At 36.3% G+C, this 23,086-nt stretch overlaps 1 protein-coding gene across 4 annotated transcripts in view; it reads right to left on the bottom strand.

Annotated features, from left to right (window-relative positions):
* The window catches only part of DENND4C (DENN domain containing 4C), a 78,331-nt gene that overhangs the window by 26,900 nt on the left and 28,345 nt on the right, over positions 1 to 23,086 (bottom strand). For 2 of the 4 annotated variants that reach the window (XM_082336798.1, XM_082336799.1), the window contains exons 3-20: positions 21,124 to 21,376; positions 20,044 to 20,113; positions 18,600 to 18,769; positions 16,677 to 16,918; positions 15,786 to 15,852; positions 15,072 to 15,130; positions 13,544 to 13,688; positions 13,032 to 13,207; positions 9,633 to 9,733; positions 8,476 to 8,694; positions 7,341 to 7,486; positions 6,132 to 6,167; positions 5,834 to 5,964; positions 4,828 to 4,960; positions 4,140 to 4,346; positions 3,327 to 3,455; positions 2,438 to 2,582; positions 1,959 to 2,105 (exon numbers count right to left, since the gene is read on the bottom strand). In XM_082336798.1, the coding sequence (XP_082192924.1) occupies positions 1,959 to 2,105; positions 2,438 to 2,582; positions 3,327 to 3,455; positions 4,140 to 4,346; positions 4,828 to 4,960; positions 5,834 to 5,964; positions 6,132 to 6,167; positions 7,341 to 7,486; positions 8,476 to 8,694; positions 9,633 to 9,733; positions 13,032 to 13,207; positions 13,544 to 13,688; positions 15,072 to 15,130; positions 15,786 to 15,852; positions 16,677 to 16,918; positions 18,600 to 18,769; positions 20,044 to 20,113; positions 21,124 to 21,376 (2,576 nt within the window). The remainder of the gene's footprint in view (positions 1 to 1,958; positions 2,106 to 2,437; positions 2,583 to 3,326; positions 3,456 to 4,139; positions 4,347 to 4,827; positions 4,961 to 5,833; positions 5,965 to 6,131; positions 6,168 to 7,340; positions 7,487 to 8,475; positions 8,695 to 9,632; positions 9,734 to 13,031; positions 13,208 to 13,543; positions 13,689 to 15,071; positions 15,131 to 15,785; positions 15,853 to 16,676; positions 16,919 to 18,599; positions 18,770 to 20,043; positions 20,114 to 21,123; positions 21,377 to 23,086) is intronic. The other 2 variants (XM_082336796.1, XM_082336797.1) reach the window with 2 other exon arrangements.

Here is a 23,086-nt window from a genome sequence, read left to right as displayed (position 1 = left end):
ATTGCTGGGCAAGCTAAATTCTCAAATGCATCTACAAAAGAAATTTAGACAAGCACAACAGCAACTGAGCAAGCTTCTAACAATGAATACATCCCTGAAAAGAACTGTACCATAAACTGTCCTACATCTTTGTGCTATAGTGCAAAGTATAAAATGTAATAGAAAAAAAGTAAAAATCTAAACATTTTTTAAAAGTCTGTTCGTCCACGATACCAGTTAAACTTGACAGCTGTAACTCATTTTTAAAAAAAAGAATTAAAAAAAAGAGTAACAAAAAGAAGAAAAGAAGGAAAAAAAAAAGAAGGGGGAAAAAAAAAAAAGTTTACAGTAGTCCAAAAAGTCTGCCATAGGAAACAATCCAGAAAGACACTCTTTTCTTTGTTATTTTTACCTGAAGTGCTGCTGCATATGCAAAAATACAAAAATATTATATGGGACATAACCCACAGCAATGTGTTAAACAAGATTATTTATATGCGTTAGAGTACCTGTTAGAATACATTACAGTATTTTAAAAGATCAAAGTGTAAGTAAGTTACCGAGCGTGAAAGGTATTAGGAAGCTCCATAAAACTTGAGTGACAGACATAATTTATCTACAATACGTATTACTGCTGTTTATTTTACCAACAAAGTGCAAATATGTAAAAAAGACTTAAATTTAAAAGTTTGAGCAGCCATCAGTTATTACATTTGGCTACTATATTAAAAACCTTTTATAGAAAAAAGTAAGTTCTGACATTCTTTGGTCTTTATTTTCTCTCTATCATCATTTCAATAATGTTACCATCCCTGCTTTGCACAGAAGAGAAAACACCTATCAATAAATGGGTGAATTACCTGCAGAAGTAACATTCAAGGGTAGAAATAATGCACACGTGCATCCAAGGCTTCACACCATATAAGTCTGCACCCCACACCATGATAGCCAAGGACAAATGCGGCACCCGAGAGACAGCAAAGAGCAAAAAGCAGAGCAACAGAGAGCAGAGAGAAGGGAAGATCAGTAATCTAGGCAGGCATATCAGATGAAGCACAGGAATCAGACGCAAAGTTCTCTTTACAGAAGCGCTCAAGATATTAAAAACATGAAGAGTGAGCAAGAACCATTTGTACAAGTTTTGAAGTACACAAAGAAAGGAAGTTTAGTTGAGACTGTGCACAGGTAGGATGTAATCAGTACTAAAGGAGATACGAACAACCATTAATTTTGTCTTGTCATCTCAAGTGGTTAACTTCCTGTACACTCTTTTTACTCCAGTTTGTCTAGAAGAGTGCACACCATGTTTAAGGCAGAGTTTTTCTCCAGCTTATCACCTGCTTTTTCATTCCCAGAGTGTCTCAAAGACTGTACGACAAGGTTCTGATATTTTCTATATTTATTTCCAAGTTTAGCAACAACTATTAAGAAGCCTGAATATGGTCTTTAAAAGCATAGTTTACTATAACCAAACATGACATACTAATTCCAGGAATGCTAATTAGGACCTTCTGGATTACCATCAAGGAGCAACATTTTGAAGTGTTAGCTTCTAATCACCTCAGCAACTTTCCCTCCTTTCCTTTAATGCAGAGAAAGGTTTTACTCACACAGACTATCATTTCTATGAATAAATAACAATATGCAAAAATTGAACGGACTCATGTCAGAGGCTTCATACCTTTTCTGAAGATTAGCACAAAAAGCAAGGTTCATGAGACCACAGCAACACATTTATTTTAACATAACGGTACTTCTGCTACGGTTCACTCTGAACTAAAGAAGCAGCATGATCTGTGGTAAAGGGGTAATATTCAACAACAGTGTATTTCTTTTTCTTTTCATAGTTTAACTCCATGCTTCATTCTCTACAGCCTCAAGAGGGGACGGTGGTGGTTGTGGAGGGGAAATCAACAGGAGACTAGAAAATTTAGCCTTTTGGGGGACTGTTAGTAGTGAAACCCAGCAGAATCTAGTACCTGTGCTAGAGTGATTATCAATGGAATCAAGCCTGACTAAGTCACTGACGAAGAGAGTGTGCTCCCCACTGTTAGCATCATTAGAACTATGCACGCTACCATGGCTCACCATGTCCCCATCACTTCCACCCGTGGTACTCCGCAGAGCTAAAGACATGAACAAGAGCTGGTTAGTGAGAGAGGATTTAACTTTTCAGGTTTTTAAACAAATCTAACCTCTTCAGACAACACCAAATACTTTTGCTTGCACATATAAAATAAGAATATGAAATTCTAGCAACAGAATTCAGACAATTAATTCTTCAGTGTGCGGAAGACATGCTAAGACTGTTTCAAGCATCAAGTTGGCAATTATCAATTTTCATACACTTAAGGAAAAGTTTTCCACTTGTAAAAGCCACAAAGTTAGCTGCAATCCCTCAGAAAGCATGTCATGCTCTTGTTCAGCAGAAATAAACCCATTTCAACTAACTTATTACCTGATGTCACAGGTACTCGTGGGCTCTGCGTTGATTTCTTTAAGCACTGCCTAAATTGTGCTGTGCCACGAACTACATTTCGTACCTTCGTCCACAGGAATATGCCACTGCGGTTACTGCTAGGCCAAGGAGACTCTAAAACCGCCTACAGAGAGACATTACGATAACAAAAACAGTAAGAAAGTTACACTAAGAGACACAGTATAGTGAGAAGCTTTTCTTTCCATACTTAAAAAACGCATTTTCTGTCAACCATGTGAAGAAGGACAAATATCTGAGTTTTTATGAGCTGTTCCCTTTTATGAGCTGTTCCCTTTTATCCCACAGCTCTGGATACAATAGCTGAGTAACAACAAAAAATGGATCAATATTTCTTTAAGCAAATAAGGTGGGTTTTGCTCTTGTTTATATACTTCAGTAGCAACAAAAGACCATAGTAGCACCTCTTTTCCTATTACTTTACACAGTTTACTTTACTAAGAAGTTTCATCAGCTTATTACAGGAACTTGGAAGCAAGGAAAAGAGGGGACCGCTACTTCATTCATCTTGGATCCTGCTACCTTAAAGGCTACAACTAGGAACAGATGGTTTTGACATGGAAGCACTAGACAGGTTCCAAAACTTGCAAATGGAAACACTATAAATGTGTATTTCAACAGAAGTTTTGGTTAGCCAAACAGCACAGGAATGTAAACTTAACTGTGCAAAACCACACAGCGTAGATCCAGTGAACCGTAAGCATGTCCAAAACGACTGCTTGCCCAACAGAATCAGCAAATCCAAATGAAGAGCTGTAAGAAACAATCTTCAAACATGCTTCAGGAACAAAGGGAGTGACAACAGCAAGAGAGACATTGGTCCAGCATCCCTCATCAAGACTTCTCTTACCTTATTGTAATAACCATAGGTGATGGCATTTGGCTGTATTCCAGCATTTTTCATTTCAAAGAGGACTCTCACGGCCTGAACAGGTTGACCCCACAGTCCACAGAGCTGCATTACAACTCTGTAGCAGACCTGACAAGATACAGAAATGCAGAAATGGACTGATGACAAGGATTTTGAAACTGCTTAAGCTCTTCCCTAATTTCCAACTTTTACACATGTAAAAGGGAGAGCCATGTGAGAGCAGCTACTCAGTACGTAACACTCAGCAGCCAGAAGAGGGAGCAAAAATTAAACAGGAAATCGCACGAGCTGAAGTAACATCACCAGTCACATTTTTGAGAATGCTGAATTTTTTTCCACTTGGTTCTTCTGTTTGCGAAATAAAGAAGGGAAGGAAACACCCACGCAAAAAGCAGGATAACTTGCTGCTGTGTGCCTGTGAATACTACTGAAAGAATGGTATGCTGCACACAAAACCATTATCCCTTCAGTTCAGGAAGGGTGCAAATCATTAATTGAAAGTGCATTTAAAAAACAGGGATATTCAAGAACTTCCTTCTTGAAGAAGTCTGGGAGAAGACTAGCAACACTAAGTTGGAGTACTTGACCCAGCTGACACTACGCCGGTGATGAAAAAGGAAATTAATTTCCAGTTGCCTTAGCTGAGCAGACTTCTTTGACATCATTTCAAGGTGGCTTTAAAACAGGCCGAACTGTAAGTATGCTTAACCTGGTGGTGGCTGTGAAACACACTATATTTGCACCTTGTCTTCTATTCCATGTTTATGGTAACAGTTTTTAATTCACACTTGCCTCATCTAGTGGTTCCACATCAGTTTTCCTCATTTGAATTAGAACATCGTACGCCTGCTGCAGTGCTTTGACCTTGGGATGTGCAACTCTGATGTAGGCTGGCAGACAAATAAACCATAGGCTGTAACTATGACTGAAGAGACACTTAGCCCACTGTGGGGGGCTTACGTAATACTTCTTGGCTAACTTATGGGCTGTTTTTATCTCCTGTAAGAGTGAAACAAAACAAAAAAGCAGACAAAAGATGTAACATCCTGAATCTAGAAGCCATTACTAACTCAGATACTGGCTTCTTAAAAGTAAGCATTTAATAAAAAAGGACAAACATTCAACTGCAACTCCCTTCTTACCACTCTCTTACTAAGGCTCTCTGGAAGCAAAAACTAGCATCAGAATTAATCCTCTTTTTTTTTCTTCCCCATTCAAGCATTAATTTGTATTTCCTTTTGTTTTATATTACAGTCTAAAGCTCAAAAATGGGTTTTACAATATACTGTAATCTCAGATGCTAATTTGTTTATTTGTTGCCTTCTGTTTCTTTCTTTCACAAGTGTTGATTCTCAATAGTTACAAAGACCTAACCCTCTAACAACATTAACTCACAGTAAAAATAGGTAGTGGCAATTTTACCAAAAAAACTTCATATCTTTCAGTGTTCACACAGTGATTACAGTAAGACTCATCTGACCTGTTTTGTCCTCTTTGCCATAAGTGCTGGACTATTTGAAATGCTGCTTCCAGCTGGGTGTCTGCTGAAGGAGAGCTTGAGCTCCTGTGGCCTGTCAAAGAGCTTGAAATCCAGTCGTGGGAAGTTTTTATAGCTATATAAATGATTTAAAAGAAAAAACAACAACAAAAAAAACCAGAAAATAAAAGAAAAGCTTTTCACATACGTGCTGATAGCAAGAAAGCCATACAAAGACAACTTGCATGCAAAGAGCTGACAAACAGAATAAAGAACCGAGGCGGGGCGGGGGGGGGGGGGGGGGGGGGAGGGAGGGAAGAAGATAGCAAGATCCTCTTTAGTCTTATTCACAAAGATATCACAAGAACATGCCTTGGACATTAAATCTCCACAGACAATGGGAACAAGAACCAGACTGCCATCCATACCACGAAGGTCAGGGAAGCGCAGATGACAATTAACAAGGACAACAGTTGGCAAGAGAACCTTCATGACCTCCAAGAGAGACAGGAAGAAAAAAATCATAGTGTCTGAAACTCCACATTTCCTACACAGGGCTGAAAAACACTGAATGAAAGAAGTCTGAAAAGTGGAGTGGATGTTTTGTTCTTTTGATTCATCAGCTGCAGATCAATAGTACTGGGCAGATCCATTACCCACCCCCTGTGGGTACATTCCCACTGTGAAACAAAGTGCACTGCAGTTGCTACAAGATACACATAAATGGCTCAAACAGGAAGAAAGACACCGAATACATGTAGAGAAGTATTACTATGAAGTTGGCAAGAAGTTACTGAAAAATTAAAACCAAAATCTACATGCCCTCAAACATATGCACACAGAAAACACTGACTTCTAGAGCTTCAGAAACTTACCAGAATCCGGGCAGTTCGTATATTTTTATAGCTGAACATTATATTAAGGCAAGTCTTGCACTAAGATGGAACATGTGCCCTGCTTAACATCATAAGCATTCTAGTTTCACCACATGTGGCTGTTTAACTTGTACCTGTATTTTGGCACTCGATCCTGTCCATCATCAGTGGGAGGTTCTGGTGGCATTATAAACACTGTGTGTTCACTTTTTTGTGACTCATCAAGCTCAATCAACCGTGTATCTTCAACAGAATCTACATCAACCTGAAAACAGAGTTTGTACTCTAAGTACAGATTTTGGCTTTGGGATAAAATGTCATTTTTAACCTAAATTATGTTAGTATATGTAAAAATATATTTAATATACACTGTATTTGATTATATAGAAAAAATATAACAGATATCCCTAAACATTCTGAAGGACAAAGTACCTTCTCTCCTTTTTCTGTTCCTTTATCTGGAAAGAGCTAGGGAAAAAAAAAAAAAAAAAATTTAGAGTTACTTCTCAACTCAAAAAAAATCCTAAATACTTCTATTAAAGCTGTGTCATTTACTGAAATATTAAATAAGAAACACTTAATTTTGCTATTACTGTAGAAGCAATTAATCTTTTTTTCAAATACTTCCTTTGCTGAAATTAAGAAAATGCAGTAATCGGCATGCTTTCAATCTGTTGACATCATCTACGAAATACAAAATCCTAAATCTATCAAAGGAAAGTGCTTTCATTTAGTTTAATTGAAAGTAACTGCTGTTTTGCAGATATTTTCAATATGACAATTTAAGTATGCAACACATTAAGAACCTGCAGTAATATCAAATTATTAACAATATCAAACAAAGTATACTCTAGATGCATACCTCATACTCAGCAGAAAGAAAAATAAAGGCAAAGAAACTTCTAAACATTTATTTGGTAGTCTGTTTACAAGTGTTAATTTCATCAGACTCAATACTGAATCAAAGACTCATTCTGTAAGAACTTGGTATGAAAATGAAGGTTCTGTCCAGAAAGAATCATATATAAACACCTCTAAAAATATATATATAATTCTCTAGCTCCTAATTTTTATATTGTGAACTTGGCATGTTACAGATGAAGCTATGAACTCAATAACCCATCTAGACCAGAACCATGCTGAAGAGACTTTGTTTCAAAAAACACGAATGGGTTACAGCAATCTTTCTCATATAAAATACAAGTAACGAAAGGGGATCTTATCTACATAAATCAGTTTTGACCACAAGCGGAGCATGAGGCATGTTTTTGTGTTTTAAGTTTAAATTGTGTGAAAAAGAGCAACAATGCAGATGACCAGTGGTAGATAATTCCACATTAGAGGGAGGGTGATTAAAGGGAAGACACTGATGGCATTGTGCTAAAGTGTCAGCTACTGGTATTTCTCACATTATCTTATAGCATCCTACAGGGCTTTAATGAAAGTTTCCTGCATCAAAAAAGGAAGTTATGACCATGCAAGAAGACGAAGGAAGAAAATGACTCAGCACTAACCACTAAGAACTCCAGTCCCTCAAAACAGTTGCTGCAGAGGGTATCTACCTTTACAACTAAAAACCACGACAATAACACAAACTGAACAGAAGCATATAATTTAATAGTATTGCTACATGTTTTTCACCTTTTCTATGCAGTCATCAAAAAATGCCAAGCCAGTATCCTTGTCACTCACGAAACTGCACTCTTCAATAAAGCGGCTGAATATCTGCGTTTTGGTGAGATGTGTGTAGAACTTTGTATAGGCGCGGTCTCTGCTTTTTAAAAATCCTGGTTATAAAAAGGAACACACAACTAAATACCAGTTATGAGTTCCATGAGAAATTAACATACAAAGTGTCAAAGTGCTAATACATAAAGTATTGACTTTATCAATAAAAACAACTACTTATCACTACTTCCGTTCTGAAGATTAAAAACCAGCATTTTTTTAATAATTATTTTTCACCATAGATAACAATACTTGGCAAGCAATCACCCCCATGTAATCTGCTCACTGTGTTTGCTGACTTTTTGTGCAAGAAAAAGGAGATGCTGACCTTGTACAAAAGCAGAAGTATCTAATAGTTAAAACAATACTAAAATAAAAATTATGTTATCCTAAGAGGTAATGGGCCTGAAAATATTAAGACTTTCCAAACCTTTGACTAAAAATCTCTTCTCAAATCTCTCTTCCAGTAATTTAAAAAAAAAAAAAAATCACCCCCCCCAAAAAAGCCAACCCCAAAACACCACCACCACCATATACAAAACAAAACACCTGTGACATTTTATCTAGCATTCAACTCACGAACAGATCTGAAAAGTTAAGGTGATGAGGAAAATAGGACAACCTTTGCTGACTATTGTTTTGTTATGTTTCTGATCTCTGCCCTGTTCTCTATTATCTTCCCATTTATATCAAGAACATTACTTTGTTCTTCACTACTGAGCTTTTGGCATCTTTGCTCTGTACAAATTGAGAAATACTCTTTCATTCCCAAGAGCTGCCCCTATGGAATATACCACGCAGAGAGGGCATAATGCTACTGAAAGACAGCTTTTCTAATACCAGAGCTATTGCAAAATTGCAGTTCTATGTGCATATATCCACGTTCTAATCAACTTTGAATAGTTTAACTTTATACAATTGCAATTTTAAATATTGCCAAGAATTGTACAACCAAAAGGAACTTTGACCTTTTAAAGTTAAGCAGCTCCTCAACCCTAAAGTTGTAATGCTGCCAATGCTATCAGCAGATGGTTTGCCTCACCCTCACCTTGATGATCAAACAAGGAATCAGCAGCAGTTGCTTTATTTGAAGGCGCCTGCGTGATTGGCTTGAGGAATGTTCTGTAACCCTTTAAAATAGATGCCATGAAACGGAGAAAAGCTTCCTGGATCTCCATCTCGAGTTCTATCATCTTCTTCTGCCAGGAGAAATCTGCCTCAATAGGAGTCATCTCCACTGCAGAGCCTTCTTGAGTTTTCCTGTGAACTGGCAATGAGCAACACATACAATCCTATATTAAAATTCAGTGCATTCAAACAGGTAACTTTTGGAAGATGCTGAAGACAGGTTTTTCTTTTTTCTACTTGCCCATATTCAGAAGTGACAAACACTATAAATCCTGTGATTTTACTGTGATTTTACTGTGATTTTAAAGGCTATCTGAAAAAAAAAAAAATATAGAAAATTGAGGCAACAACACCTACCTCTTACTTAATATACTTTTCTGTTTCCGTAATTTACACATTTTGTGTATCTTGCATATCTATGAGGCTATCATTGTCTCCTTCTCCATAATGATGCAACCTAACATACTCTGAACCAGCTTACCTTAAACAGCCTATCTACAGTCAGAAAGAAGCAATACCTGAAAACTGTTGGGTCAGCTGCAACTTTGCTCTTACCTGCCCACATCATTAGGCTGAAGATGGTCATTTTTATTTTCTTTTGACAAAATACTTTTGTAGAATATTTAAAAACATTTTGTAGCAAATTAATTTTTGTAGAAAATTCATTATCTGAGATATTTAAGAGGATATGCACAATAGCTGAGATATTAAACATTATTTTACTCATATCCCTATTTCCTCTATTATTTTTGGTCAGACCTGTAAATATTGTTTTAGGTCAAGATCCAAATGTGTTTCACCTGAATCTTTATTTAAATATAATTTAATCATGAGTAAAGGCTAAAAAAAAAAAAAAAAAGCTTAAATTTTAAGAAGTCACAGCAAAGAAAACAAAAGTCTAAACAAGTAATTCACACCACATACAATAGAAGGAAGTCCTTGCATTTATATACCAATTATAATTTAAGACTTGTAGGTGTGTATCAGAAAATTCAGTAGTTCTCTTTAAATATTTACTTTCCCCACTTTAGGCAGTTTCTGTTCTTACCCCTTCCCATTTTATTTTATATATTTCACCTGCTGCCAGCTGTGGGTGCAGTTTCTTTAAGGTGCTAAGCAGACTTTTACATGGCTTCTTAGGAAACTGCTTCCAGTTGGTGCTCTTCTTATCATCTGATCTAAAACACAGGGGAGGGGAAAAAAAGATATATAAAATACAGACCATATAAAAAAGCATAGCTTCCACAGCCCTGAGGTGCTTCATTTTCAGAACGTAGTAACTAAAAGAAAGAAGTTATTTTGAAAAGAAATCTTATCAGTGTCCCTATTTGTCAAAAATAAAAAAATGGGAGTGACATAACTCAGAATTTCATTTCCTCAGATACAGCACAGCGTCAATTGAGTTATGAGTAGTTTTCTGCAGTCTGTAAGGAGGACCTGCATTAAGATTTGATTTAGACTTTTTAGTTGAAGTTTCACTTAGCTGATTTCCCTTTCAGAATTTTTATCAGTCTTGCTAATATAATTTAAGCACACTAATCTGTACGTGATTACTATGCAAAGTCTATACGACCATAAACCTGCCATACTGCTACTGATACGAATAAAGGCCGTTTGGAATACAACATGAACTTGTTACTGCAAAATGCTGGAAGACCAGTCTGGTAGCTTTATGGTCACATGGTACACCGTAACATGTCTATGGCAACTGAGTTCCAGCTTCAACCACAGGCTAGAAGGGACTAGGAAGACTGGGAATTCAGTTCACAGTTTGAAAATTATGTGGTTGATTAGGCAATGGGGTAAATTGGCCTAAAGGGGTGCTCATCTCTGCTAGAAGGACAACGGGTACAATGCCAGACCTTGTTTAAGCAGTTGGATATAAAGAGAGAGAGAGATTAGGGAATAAATCCTGAGAAATCCTATGCCTCTTTCTGGAAGGCAGAAGGTGGGGGAGAATTGCTGTAACAGGGAGTACAAAAAACCTTGTGGCTACAAGACCTAATCAGTTATTACTATCTGAGCTGATGCTGTCACTGCTTGTTTTGCACTTTGCATCAGTGAAATGTTTGTTCAATTATTATTTGCTCAATTGGCATTGACACAGAACTATCTTAGGAAGGAAGCCAAAGTTTCAGGAGTTAAAGAAAAAATTCACGCTTAGGGATGCCTTTGCCCATTTTTTTCCCCACCATAATGGCATGCCTATAAACAATACAAGTGGTACTGTTCCAAAAATGCAAGGAAAAAAATCCTGCTGTAAAAATAAAACAAACTCTCAAATCTTTGCCCTAAAAAGGCTACTTTCCTTAACCAGCTTTCAATGTTACTTTAACAGAGGTGGTTGAAAACATCCAAATCAAAGCATTAACGAAGATGCTGAATGAATAAAAGGCCTTCAGTATTTTTTGGCAGTAAATAAAGCTTCAGTCTATCATAAGGAAGATAATCGCAAACTTGCTCTAAAAGGACACTAGACAGACAGACTGATGTACTATAAAATACTGAATTTTTCAAATGTTATTCTATTATGCAGTTTTTTAAAGTTAGCAACAGTACTGTTAAATGCTTTTACACCTAAAAAAAAAAAAAGCAGTATTGCCACAGAAATAAAGAGGGGCAGAAACAGACGTGGATGAAATAAAATGGAAAATTAATCTTTACTCACTAATAATGTAGTATTTTAGAATTCTGTGTGACCTTCAACACAAATTGCTTTATGGAGATTTGGTTTTACCTACACATCTCCAAAACTGAAAAATATCCTCATTTCCAGGTTAAAAAAGTTTCATAATGCAGGTACCAACATCCCACTTTTACCTAAGTCAAATGTTACAGATGCCAAATTCCTCTGGAAGTCAAATAAGGGGAACAGATGAGATATATACAAAATGGGCAGCAAAAAAGAAAAAGATCAGTGGACTATTGAAAGAGAAATAGGCTATAAGACAGAAAAATAAAAGGTGCAAAAATCTTTCGAGTGCCTCATAAGAGGTCAGCTACTGGTAGATTTTTAGTTCAGTAACCAATCCAAGGTTGGTACTTGGTCTTTCTAGCAGTCATCCCAACAGTACCTAGACATCCTTATCGCCCTGCTATATCCCCTGTTTCTATCTCCTTCATTTTTCTGCAACCCAGTCTTCAACTTCCATTCTACTTATGAACAAAAACATTCAGGTATTTTTCACTGCAAATATCTTCATATAAATAAGTTATCCTCCTTGAGTTTCCTCAATACATTCTTCTTTTACAGCACCTATTATAATTATTCTTTTGGTGGCAAAATACTTTGATATACAGTGATGAAAATGTTTTTTGCAGTGTTTTAACGGGGACCTATGGGAAGGAGAAAAAAAAACAAATAAAAAAATAAACACAATCTGCTCCATTGTTTACTATTTCCTTTGATGCTATTAATAAAACATAACATTTTGGTACTGTAAAGGAAACATTTTCTTCAGTAGAGGAAGGGTCCTTTTGACACAATGAAAATCAAGAAAGCATTCAACTGACCCATAGACCAAATGACTAATTCTACCTCAAGTTAGTAAAAACAAAAGTCTAGAGTTAAAAAGTGACATGACATGAAGTAAACCAATATTTTCACAGAGAAAAGATGTGAACTTTATTTAATGATGTCCACCCTCATATTGAACTAGCTTAGATGCCTCTTTCTATTTATGATCTAATTAATTTAAAATGGAAAGGTAATTCATAAAGTTACTAAATTAAACACCTGAAACAACTGAATTTTCTATTCAGTTATTTGTACTCCCATTTAGGTCTATTACAGAAAACCAGAAGAGTTACTTTGAATTAGCCTCTCCTCAAGAAGGTGTGAAGAAACACCTTCAATTTAAGAAAAGCATTAAAAACATAATAATTAAGTGAAAATATTTTAGATTTAATGTCATCAAGACTCCAAATTTTGTTTGATTGATTTCACCGTATATTTGGCGCTTGTAACTTGAGAAAAATTTCTTTATTAACATAAAGTACCCCAGGTGCAAGACAGCATCAAAAGCTGTCATGAAGGGTCCTGTTCATACCAATAGTCACTAAACACAGGCAAACCAAATTAAAAAGTGGGAGGTCAAGGTGAAAATGTAAGAAATCGTGGGGCAGAAAAAAAAAAACAAACCAACAAACAACAAAACAACTCTTCTTCCTCTTTTCTAGCTTTTGTCCCATTTTCCCTAATAAGCAGTACTAGAAGTGGAAAAACAAACCAGAACACATTACCATTGTTACTAAATTTATAGCAACATCTGCATCACATTTTTATAGGCAGCGCCAAGTGTTAACCCTTGACTTAGTAAGTTTTAATTTGCTATGAAGCATTAGAAATGAGAAAAAGAACAGAGGACAGTAAGAAATGAACCACATCGGATAAAACAGCATTTAATAGTTTTATCTCCTGAGCATTTCAGTAGTCTCTCCATCTACAGATAAATGTAAAAACTCTGTAGAACTTACATGTACACCATGTTTGTGTCTAAGTCAATGCACACAATATCCTGTGGTGGATCGTACAGATCAAAGTATCGTGAATCAACTCCAACAATAAATGGAAGAGGTGCACTGAGTACGGTGGCCAGAGACAAAGGACAAAGGGGGATATATGGACATTGCCACTGAAATGGAAATATCATCTGAAGGAAAAATTAAATGAAATCAATGCATTAAAACAAGACAACAGATACTGTACAATAAAAACCAAGAAGTTACATGCAGCAAGTTGAAATGAAATTGCTAAAAGCCTTGTAACACTGTCAGAAAAGAGTCTTCATGACCACTTATTTACAGTACATCTCTTAGTTATCTATGCAAACATGTTGATCGTTCTAAGTTATAATAAGTCATGTTAGGGCCCTTTAACTAAATGCTATTGCTGGGAAAAATGATAATTTTAACTTAAAAAAGCCTTGTAACAACTGTGGAGTTTGAACTTATTTCTCTCACTGCTGTACAGAACACTTTGTACTTACAGCTACTACAGCTTCAGCAACTCCTGTCAACACAGCTGGTCGAAGAGAATGGAGGAGGATCTTGCCTTCTAGTAATACAAAGAGTAACAGAGTGGCACAGTTTTCCGGTCCAAGATTCATGAGCAGAGTGCTAAAGTTTGCTCCACTAAGGGGTGGGTGGGAAGGTGGAAGAGAATAAGAATGTTACAGGATTGGGGGGGGTGGGGGGGAAAAAAAAAAAAAAAAAAAAAAAGTCACTACTATCAAACTTCTGGCAACTGTTTGGGACCAACCAGTTGAACAGTGCTAATATTACCATACATCAAATATCTACCTATCTATCTAATAGCTATCACCTCATTATGACACTTGTACTCCCACAAAGAAACCTAAATTAATATTCTATTGCTAAACAATCGTATGCTATATCATACTACTGCTGAGTTTGTGTTGTTTATGGTGCTCTCTCTCTCATATATGCACAGGCATCTTCTCTTTGTAACAGTAAAACAGATCTAACTGGTTAACAACTAATCCAAGCACAAATAACACCAGTAGTTTCATTTGATGGGTTACCTCAGGCAAAAATCATGAACTAGAGTATCCATTTGATCTTAGCATCACAGTACCAAATTCTAATACTAGTCAAGTAAAATCAATCCATCACTCTGATAGCAACATGCCTTTAGTTTCTACAGTTTAGGCTACTTCATTTGTTTGGACTGTACACATTTAGGAATTGTAATGACATCTGTAAGAGCACAGCGGTGTAAAATCTGTCCGGAGAAAAATGCTTATATGTTACTTTGCAGCTTGGTGGCTAGCTGCGATTTTTCACCTAAGAGTCTGTATAACAGAGGTGATTAAACATGGGATTCAACTGCATACAGAATATTATATGATGGGGGGGGGGGGTGTGTTAAAAAAGGGAGACTATTTTGGTTTTTAACTTAAAAACAAACCAAAAATCAACAAAACCACCCAAACAAAGCCCCATGTCGCAATCACAGGGAGCTCCAGCCCAGAAGGTGCAGGCAGTATCCACAGAGATACAGTCATCACCCTTCAAGAACAAATACCAATTTTTAGGTATAATTTTGAATTTCTGAAATGTTTGCACACTTGCACATTGACTGATTTCACATAACTGCTTGACATAAATGTCTCTCTTGGATCCGAAAATGGAAAAAAACAAGATAACAAACAGTCTATCCATGCTATTAAAAAAAAAAATTGCTTACTACAAAGGTTCTCAAAATACAAGATATTTCAATACATATTTTTTTTCCTCCTGTTTCTTCTTTCTTCAGAGCTCCTACAATAATCTGGCAATTCACCTTTATTTCAGGATAATTAGTGACATTATTCTTCTACAAGGGACAGGTCTATGTCAAAAAGACAACACTGTATAATATTATAAATGCATATTGAGCTTTCTGCTTATAAGATCTAATAATATTGTGGTAATGTTTGGCTTCCTTCTATGACTCATTCCTATTTGCTGCTGAATTTCTCAAGTAGCATATATTTAAAGCATTAATAACGATACCTTAATGGCAATGGTGTAGAAACCGGCTGAGACAATATTAATGCATCATGGGCAGAAAGCTGAAACACATAAAGTAGTATGTGATTGATCCAGACAACTCCGAAGTTAATACAGTATAATATTCCATATAAATGTATCCATGGTCTCATAAACTGCCTGGCAGACAGAGTCACAATGTCATGCAAGAGACACAAATCAGGGAAAATCTTTGGGACTTGTATTCACTAGGTCAACAGAGCTTGTATTAGTCACTGAAATGATTCTCAGAAGTTACAGGAAATTGTCTGTGACTCAGTGTTGAATATGTAACTGCTGCTAGGTGATTAAATGATTAAACAGAGAAGCACAAGAGACAGTGCCCTGGGGGACTAACCTTTGACCCACAGTAGTGGGTGGACAAGTGAAAGAAAACAAACAAGCCCCACACTGAGGTAATGCAAATGGTGGCTATAAAATGAAAAGGTAATATATAGCAGAAATTTCAAAAGTGCAAGTAGGATGCTGCTGCCCTCCACACCACCTTAAGTCTGAAATGGTTTCCTTTACTAAGTTACCCCAGGTTTATATCAACAAAGAAGGCCAACCCATCCATCTCCTCCCATCTCCCTTCCAGAAGCTGACTAAAAAGCCTAAAGGAAGAAACCAGGCTTTCAAAAGCAAGAAAGAGGGTTTGCCATTACTATAACTAAAAATGGAAGCAAATGTTTTGCTTACCTGCACAAGAATTCTTGGCCTTTGTGGTGAAGGGAAAGGTATATTGTGCATAAAATGGGATATGTGTCTGAAAAGATAAGATGTTAGAAAACGAGCACCGGTGACTAATCAGGGACTGAAAACAATGTTAATCACATTTTGGAATTACTATTGGTACCATGTTTTAGAAAGGCTGTTAAGATTTGTTTACTGTTTTGATAAGTTTAAGAGTATTTATGCAAACTGAAACAAAGAAGCTCCATTCATTCACATTTCATGTGTGAAAATTAATACTGGCAGCTTCAGATATGTATGCAAAAGATAAGAACACACTGGTGTTTTGGCAAGCCATTTAAAATCCCAGGCAGCCTAACCCCATTCTACAGAGTTTCTAATGAGGCTTAGCTAAGAGAAACCATATACTTCACTGCCAGACGTCTAATACAGTTTTGAAGGTAACATCATATTTCAAAGCATCCTCTACAGAGTTCATACACACACAGACACACACCCCCTGCATTAGTTGCAGTGCTTGGAAACAGACACAGATATTCATTGCTAATGCACAGAGTCCCTGAGCTTATATTTATTACCCTAAAATGCAGGACTGCAAATGTTAGTATGTATCTTATAGCTCAGCCATTTTCTGTATTTGACATAGTTAACAGAAAGATAAACAGGCATGACATACTCTTAACAGAAAAGCCACAGTAAAATCCAGTTCACTTTCCTGGCACTGCAAGAGCCACTACTATTAAACAGAAGCATCAATAATTTCTATCAGTACAACATAAGCTACACAGTGCAAGCAAGAGGATGGAGCAAATATACCAACTGTGACGTGTAATTCACATGACTTCTTGAGCTGATATAACTACCTTCCCACATTAATGTGAAAAATGCTTTACATACTTTTCAATGGGAAGAGGATGAGGTCCAGAGACAGAGAGTTTGTAGATGAACATAAGAAATTTTCGAAATGCTTCAAAGAAAGGCCAGTGTGAGAGAAGGCAGATGCATTTGTTGGAATTGATGGACTTGGAAGTAACCACTTTCCTCTCTACAGCTGTCAGGAGACCCAGCTGCCATTGTTGTTTTTCTGTTAGCAGCTCCCGGGGATAAGGCTCATAAAACTGAATAGCAGCACCATAAACCTAAAAGACAAAGAAAAACAGCTGAGCAGCCCCAGTATTTAACAGGAGATTGGGTTAGAACTTTCGAAGCATTCTTCAGTCTTTGGTGTTTGCACACACACTATAGTGCTTTTCTTGGTAGCTTGTGAAATGACTTTTCATTTACATAACATACACAAACTATTCTTATAAACAAAACGCTTTGGACTCTTGTGCCTCTGTTCCTCTTTTTCACTGCACTTTCCTCAACCATGTATTCATACTCAGTAAATTGAAAGGGAAGGAACCAAACTGCATGCTGTGACAAAACCCTATCCATTAACCATTATGATCAAAAAAAACCCCAACCCCTCATGAAATGCTTGTGTTCAGTAAGTTCCCCTATCAACCACACTAAACAAAACTATTTTAGCTTTAATTTCACTCATTTTATCAAGCTAAACAGCTACCAACCTTTTCTAATATTCCTTCCCTATTTGTCAGAGTTTCATAATTAACTGAATTATTCTGGGAAGCTTAGCAAAAGGAGAACAGGGAAAGATGAATACCACAGTATACATTCTCTCTGAGAAAAATACTGGCAGCTACTGCATTCTTCCTTGCAAAAAAGTATTAATATAGTGGAGAAAGACTTTTTTTGTTTTTTTGGAAATGGAGAAATATATAAATTTCCCTGACAGGGGACTGAGGCAGAGTGGAAGCTGAGCTGTTAGAGCCAAACTGCTTTTTATTAGTCACAGAGAGCTAATCACACATTACAATCACTTACTTCCTGATGCAGTTCACACACACACAACACACAGGCACACAACACACAGGCACACAACACACAGGCACACAACACACAGGCACACAACACACAGGCACACAACACACAGGCACACAACACACAGGCACACAACACACAGGCACACAGGCACAGCTGGCAAGCTGAAGCAACAGCTGTGAGACCAACTCCAAACAAGGGCTCCCTTGCTCCATCAGGTGTACCTATAATCCTGTATTCTCTGTCTGTGTATAACAGACACTGGCTTCTCACATGTGAGCCGAGTCATGCAACACATTTTTGGTGCCCATGTGTGCTGGTGGCTTTATACAGATTTGGCAGATGGCTGGTGTTCTGAATTTATCACTTCATGTGAGTTCAACAGGATCACTGGTCTCAGGAGCTCATCAGCTCTTCAGAGCCTTTCACATGCTACCTCTCAGCACATACTTTTCCACTCGCCTCCCTGCTGTTTTCTGCTAGCAATTTTCCTATTCATGCACAGAGATACCTACAGAGCCCAATTACACAAATTCACACTGAAGTGGCTTTTAAGGTAACCATAGGAAAACTGTAACAACTTAAACATTGCTAACTGGTGTGGTAAGTGAACATCTCTTTAATATGTAGGCTTAAATTTCCATTCCCAGAAACTTCTTACTTGAAAGAACAGGGAAATCCATGTGCTGTGAGTTTTGGTTTTGTTAAGTGTATGATTCAGCTTAAATGAGACTAAACAGCACATACTCTTCCAGCTATTTCCTGTTTTGGTTTACTTCTGTCTTATATGAAGGCTTAAGAAATACAATTTTATATGGGAAGTATTTAACAATTCATTGTGTAGTATTTCTCAAATACAGAAGAAACAATGCCTATTTATCTCCATAGCAGCCATTTGAACTAAAAGCAAAAACTAGTCACAGTGTTGAGCCATACCTTTTCTGCAGAAGAGCAGGTCAGTACAAATGTTGAGAACACTGGTAGTGGGTATTTGGTTTGAGGGTCCCAGCACTCAATAGTAGCTCCCATAGGAAGGCAGAAGAGAGGTACAGATTCCGACAGTGGGAATGACTCATAGTTCTCTTGAGGATATCTGAAAATTAAGCCTTCAGAATGGGAGAAGGAAAAAAATAAGCACATTTGCTCTGCAAGCCCTAAATAATGTAAGCAATGTATTTTCCACAATATACAGCGAAGTCTGTTGGTTATCTGGACTTTATAACTGACGGTTACATCTGCAGAAGAAGAAAGTCTCTCATTTGACATTAAGACTAAGCCATCCAAGCAACAACCATTTAAAAATTGTGTATGAATACTGAAGCACTCCCTTTTCGTAGCTGCTCAAAAACCAGTACATAGTAAAGACTAATTAGTGAAGATTTTTACTTTAAACCAGTTGGGAATTACCTGTGTTATTTAAATGTGCCATTGGAATGGATTTTATTACAAAGAAATTCCTATGAAGAAGGTGATAATTTATCTACTGCAAGAACAGCAGCAATACCTCCACTGAAAATAGGATGAACTAGCTGACTGTCCACATTTTCTGCTAATCAGTCAGTATGTTCAATTTAAACAAATTGTTTATTCCATTTTCAGAAATATATCTAACTCTTGCTGGTAGAAAATAGGCACACAAGCATTAGTTTACTATTGCTGTTCATCTAGCTTATTTTATGGTACACTGACTTCATTATCTCTGCTTTCCTCTTCTACTTGGTAGTTTACTCCTTTCAAAGGAATTTGGTGCACTTAGTGCTCAGTATAAACTCTTTTGAAATTTTTTTTTTACTTCTTCAGGAAAAAAAATAATAATATGTAGCAATGCATTAAAAAACTTCTAAAAGCCAGACTTAAAAGAATGGACTTTTTGTCATTTATTGTTCAGAATATTTTTCACTCTCCTCAAATAAGAAAAAAGTGAATAGTTGTGGAACTGAAGGGAAGAAACACATTTAACTTTCAAATTAAACAAAAGATGTTGCATTAGCTGTGAGAAAGAAGATTATGAGTAAGACTGAATGGAATTTTTAATTACTCCTCCATCATCACCAACAAAAAAAATAAGAAGTCTTTTGTTCCATCTAAAATGCTTGCTAAGCTTTCCACTAAAGCTCCTAAGCTATCAGACCTGTCATGATAAGAACTAAATTAATACAGAACAATGCTATTCCTATTAAGGCTTTTTTTTTTTTTTTTCCCCCGGGGAAAAGCAAGGAGAGCAAAGAAGGCATTATAGGAGTTGATTTCAACTGACCTGCTCTAGGAACAGAATTCTGACAGACAGCACTTAACATTTAAAAATTATTATTTGATTTCAATAAGGCATGTGAATCCTTCTGTTCTCATGTTTAGATAGTCTGCTTCTAAAATTACTTACCAGCTTTATATGCTAAAGAGTTAGAAGCTGGCACAGACTTCTTGTAACAAAGGTATACACTGGAACCCCACTGGAAGACACAAGTTTCATCTTAGAACCAGCAAAGGTGACAACAGGCAGCAGAGAAATCAAGTATAAGCATTTGAATATACTCCCACTTACAAACAAAGCAGACATTTAAATAAAAAGCGTTACAGAATAAAATGACTGGTTGGCTGATGAGTGCATGTATATCATGAAATTGAGGATTCACCCTTCTCACATTTTTTAAAGATTACAGGATTTACATAAAATAATCACACCACCACACTACTCTGTGACTTATTCCAACAGAAGAAGAGCGAAAAGTGAAGCAGATCACTTGCAGCTTCACATTTTCTTGGTTATTTAAAAGGAGGCTCTTAGGGGAACCTCATCAGTGGAATTCTGAACATCATCACTTGAAGCTTTTATCATACTTCCATAAACTGGTTATTTACATAGTGGCTTTGCAGTTTGTCTAAATACACTCTACCATTCGAAAAAAATCACTTATTTCAGCCTGAGCAAACTAAAAGCAAAATAGACTAAATAAAAGCTAACTGATAAAAAAAAAAAGTACATGAAGAAACTGTACACAGTAATTATTATTATTACACATCTTAGTAACACAGGCATTATTAGTAACTAAGAAAAAAGTGTTTGTGATTCATCCTGAGTGTGAGCATCACCAAGACGGGTGGAGGGGGAGATAATTAAAAAAAAAAAACAAACAAAACAAACAAACAAAAAAAACCAACCAAACCCACCCCATCACACTACTCCTAAATAGCCCTTAGACATGAATATGCAAACTAAAGTGGTGAGTAATCAGTATGAAGAAGTAATTCCTAACACCAAAGGAAATCAGAGCAACAAAACCTACAAAACTGAAGTTTCACACCTGGTATATAGAATGAAAGAATTATGATGTAGTGATAGAACACAATTATAACAGTGCTAAGAAGAGTTCAAAGATATACTCCTTTGGGTTTTTTTGTTGGGTTTAAAACAAACAAAACAAAAAAAATAAAAGAGAGACTCAAGCTTTTAAATACTCACCATACCACAATTTAAATTCTTATCAACTTTGCAGAAGGTATGAGGAGGGGTTTCTCCTTTGCTGGTAACAATAACACAGATATCCGTCACTGCCAATGAATTTTGAGGTCGTATTGGAGGAGCCCTTCGATATGTGATAAAGATCCGTTGAGAAGAAGCTGAACTGTTGTTAACATTAGCGCAACGACCATAAGGAGTGGCTTGAATCACCTCGCAGCCTGAAATGATGCGTTCCTTCCCTTCATATAGAACTCTGCAAACAGGAAGGAAACAAAATATTATGCGCATTCAAATTTATTGAAGCTACTTGGACATTTACAGAAATTGTCCATCCGTTAGCACCTTATGTCATCATCGCAATGTTCTAATGTGCGTTTTACATATTGTCGTTTATTATGCATGATTTGAGGCACAGAAACTGTTCAGAAATATTTAAATATTATACGAAATCTCTGTGGGAACAAATCATATTTATGGAAAAACAAAATCAAGCCACAACTGAAAAGCATTTAGTTATAGAAATAGTAAGAATGCTGCAGTTATCAATGAAAATTAAATACACAGAAAGGTTTAAATAGTTTGCACACATGATACCTGATAATTTCTTAGGAATTATTTCCATCACTAGAATGTCTGGAAAGTCATTTCAAGCTTGCCTTTTTTTTTTTTTTTTTTTTTAAGGAATGTTGTTGGAAAAGAATAACAGAAGACAGAAGTCTGCTTCCTAGATGAATTTTTACAGAAAAAAACCCCAGCCCATTAATGATTTACATTCATAGTTTGAATAACATCGGGGGGGGGGGGGGGGGAGGAAAAGACAAAATAATACTTCATTCCACAGAAAAGGAGGAAATAATAACTACAGTTAACTGTACTCCTAGAAAGCAGAATATATCTTACATGGCCATACAGCAACATTCACACGGTACCTGGATTTTTTAGCCAGATCACTAGTTTAGATCACCATATTCTTAGCAAAAAAAGAAAGATCCTTCACAGAAGCTAAATGAGCTGAAACTTTATGCTCAGATCTTTTGCAAATATAAAGCTACTAGGAAATGGCCATGAGAAGAAATGTGGAAGTCAAACCTTACATCACTGCATATTTTTAATGCACAGATGCTATGATAGGGCAAGATTTACCTCCCATTCCACACCGAAATAAGCAATGGTTCCATTTGCTTGATTCTCTGCAGTATGTACAGAGTACCTGCCACCTTCAAAGAAGTCTTCATCTTTAGAATACATGGCAAGATTTAGGATAAAGGTAACACATTAAAACTTGGTATTTTGTGACCTGCAGCTTCCCACATGTCCATCACAACTTTACATTAAAATAAAAAAATAACCAGGCAATATATCTTTTACTGTCCCAAAATACCCTTGGTTAAACATTTGACAGACTACCAGTAAGTACGCATTTGAAAACTTCAAAAAGTCAGGTATATAAGCTAAAAAAAAAAAAAAAAAAAAAAAAAAAAAGGTCTTTTTCCAGATCCAACAATTCTCAGAACTTTCAAAAAAATATGTCATTAAAATTCCCAAATTACTTAAATACTACTGTCCATCTTTAAACTGGAATATGCAAATATTACTGTTTATTCTGATTCCACAGACGTGGAACACAAACGTGTATCTTGTTGTAGTATTGAAGATATACATGAACTACAGTCCTAGAATACTATAATAAAGCAAAAAAATCACATGAGTTGGGAGTTTATTGATGTAGCTACCAGGCTGCCACATAAATTTATTCAGCTAGTTCATGGAGGACAATATTCTTGCCTTCAATAACGGTTTCAGTTGTAAAGAATCTGATCATCACACTTTTGCTACATTTAAAACAATGTGTAATCTCAGGTTCAAAATCAGCCTAATACTAGTATTTCCAAGTTGCAACATTAGTTTTAATGTATTACCTACTGGTTCAAGATACCTATAGAGAAAGTACATGCTATTCAAA

The sequence above is a fragment of the Platalea leucorodia genome (assembly GCF_965183815.1).
Source record: "Platalea leucorodia genome assembly, chromosome: Z".
NCBI lineage: Eukaryota > Metazoa > Chordata > Aves > Pelecaniformes > Threskiornithidae > Platalea > Platalea leucorodia.
This window is presented reverse-complemented; position numbering and strand designations above follow the sequence as displayed.